Source organism: Myotis davidii, unplaced genomic scaffold (assembly GCF_000327345.1).
Source record: "Myotis davidii unplaced genomic scaffold, ASM32734v1 scaffold580, whole genome shotgun sequence".
NCBI lineage: Eukaryota > Metazoa > Chordata > Mammalia > Chiroptera > Vespertilionidae > Myotis > Myotis davidii.
In genome coordinates this window covers 928,529-931,294 of record NW_006293313.1, presented here as the reverse complement: position 1 = coordinate 931,294, position 2,766 = coordinate 928,529, and the positions used below count along the sequence as shown (strand labels likewise).

At 36.3% G+C, this 2,766-nt stretch overlaps 1 protein-coding gene across 1 annotated transcript in view; it reads right to left on the bottom strand.

Annotated features, from left to right (window-relative positions):
- The window catches only part of PRRC2C (proline rich coiled-coil 2C), a 78,193-nt gene that overhangs the window by 41,458 nt on the left and 33,969 nt on the right, over window positions 1–2,766 (bottom strand). Inside the window, 1 exon segment of the mRNA XM_006767032.2 lies at window positions 1,961–2,014. Within this exon segment, the coding sequence (XP_006767095.1) occupies window positions 1,961–2,014 (54 nt within the window).

The window sequence follows — 2,766 nt, the reverse complement described above, 5'->3', positions numbered from 1 at the left end:
GTGCTAGCTCCACACTGAGAAATCCAGAAAGGCCCACCTAGAGTCCAAATGGACCAAGGAAGGATCACCTGGCAGACTGAGTTTTAGTGATTTAATTTTCAGTTAATGTGTTCTAAAATAAGTACTGTAAGGTCTAAAATCACTGCCAGCGACTATGTAGACTAGCAAAATAAAAAGGGTTGAAACATTAAGGAATTTAAAAAATTTTTGTTTTAAAAATACTGATTTTAATAAGCTACTAGGGTGAAGAAACCTAAAAAGCCATATATCTACTCAGAATCCTAAAAAATAATGGTCTGGTGAAAACATTGGGCTGAATATGAAAAGACAAAACAAAACTCCAGGAAGATAGACTATAAATTACTAACAGTGCTGTCTTGGGCAAACCACTTACATTCTACAGCTCAAAGGCAAGCTGCATAAACAAAGCAATTATATAAAAGTACCTAATGTACACAGTAAACTCAGAACAAGCAATTTTTTTTTTAAAAAAAGCAACTTCGCTAAAGTATTAATTTACATAAAATGTGATGCACACGCCTGAATACTATTGCCCCGATCAAGACATGGAGCCTTCTCACCACTCCTCTGCCCATATCCTGCCCCCAGCCAGCTTCTGATCCACGCTGGCAAGAAAGGGTAGTTTTGCCTTTCCTAGGATTTCAAGTCATGTTATCTTTTGTGCCTGGCTTCTTAAGCTCAGGGTAACAGGCTGAGATCACTGTGTGCATCAAGTTTGCTCTATTCCACTGCTGGGTAGTATTCCCTCTCAGGCACACGGCTTTATCTGTGCATGGACATGTGCATTACTTCTAGTTTCTTTAAACTATGAATAAAACAGCTATCAGAATTTATGCCTATGTCTTTGTGTAAGTGTAAGTTTTCATTTCTCTGGGATAAATATCTAGGGATGGAACTGCTGAGTCATACGGTATGTATATGTTTCACTTCATAAGAAACGCCAAAAATCACTTATCATCCAAAGCGATGATAAGGTTTCACAGCCCCACCAGTAATGTATGAGGGCACCAGCTGCTCTAATCCTCACCAACATTTGGTGTCATCAGCCTTTTTAATTTGGGATGTGTTGTGGTTTTAATTTGCATTTCCTTGGCGACTAAAGATACCGAGCATCTTTTTATGTGCTGGTTGGCCACCTGTATACCTTATTTTGTGAAGTGAATGTTCAAATCACATTCTTGGGTCTTACTAAGTTGTAATATATTTTTAAATTGTTGACAGTATTACCAGATGTCTAAAAGGGAGTGAGAACACAGCCCTGAGCCCTCCAACTCTCAAAGACCAGAACAGGAGGCCCAGAAAGAATACAAATTGAAGAAAGGGAAGAAAATAATATAATGCCTCAAAAGCAAGCAAAAAAAAAGAGATTTAAGAAGGACGGAGAGATTAACTATATCAACTGCTGCTGAGATTAAGTAAAATGAAGATAAGAGAATTGGATTTGGCAAGATGGGAGTCTTTATTGACCTTGATAATAATAGTTTCAAAGGTATAGTGGGAGATATTAATGAGAAAGTGAAGACAAGTATAAATAGCTCACTGAAATGATTTTGCCATGAAGGAGAGCAGAGAAATAGAGTAGAAACTCACAGGGGATGGAGGGTGGGTGAGAGTGAAAGGAGCCTGGTTTAAAAGATGTTTGAGAGATAATATTACTGGCAAGTGATAGAAGACGGGATCCAGGGAACATGGAAAAGAGGTAAGGGCAACAGGAAGGGCACAAAAATGGGAAAAGTGGTTGCTTCTTGTTTTCCTAGCGAAATGAGTAGTTTGCTCATCAGCTAAGAATAAAGAGGGAAGGTTTGAAGAGGTAGACATGTAGGAGCTATAAGGTAAAGAAAGTTGGTAATAGTTATAAATAAAACACATATGCAGAATCTTTCCTGAAAACAAAGTCAAATACATATAGATCATAAACCAGCATGTAGTTAAAATTTACCTGCTGTGCAAGCAACTTGGGGGGCGGTGGCAGGTGAGAAGATGGTCCACGTTCCTATGGATTGTTACAAAATAATTAGAGAAAAATACCTACTGGGAATGTTTCTGACTGTAATTTCTTTTTTCAGTGAAACCACAAGATTACAAAAAGCAAACAATCATTATTCTTCGTTTTCAATAAAACTGCAAGGTAACTTTACGTTCTATAGAATTACTCTGTGATTTCTATAAGGTTAGGATCTCAAAAGAACTTTGCAAAAAAGTAAGATTTTAGTGTATAAAGTCTGGAATTCTAGTCCAGGTAAGTTGGCTGCTTAGAAATATGCTTCTAATTTTGAATTTTTATTTATGTAAACCCAATACTTTTTCTGGATTTTCTCTCTAACATCAAACTAAAACGGAGATTTACCTAAAGAAAAAAACAACATACATCTAAAACATGTTGGAACCAGATACAATATATGGATATTCACTTGGTAATCTATACATCAGTGTCACAAACCCAGAAAAAATTTAGATATCAAAATATGGTCTATAAAATATTTCTCGGCAGCAAAATATCAGACATTTGTCATAGCAATATCTTTACTGATACAGCTCCTAGGGTGATGGAAATTAAGGAGAAAATAAACAAATGGGACTACATCAAAATAAAAAGCTTCTGCACAGCAAAAGAAACCATCAACAAAACAATAAGAAAGCCCACTGCGTGGAAGAACATATCTGCCAGTTATCACTGATAAGGGCTTAATCTCCAACATCTAAGAAACTCATATAACTTAACAAAAGGAAGATAAATAATGAGAT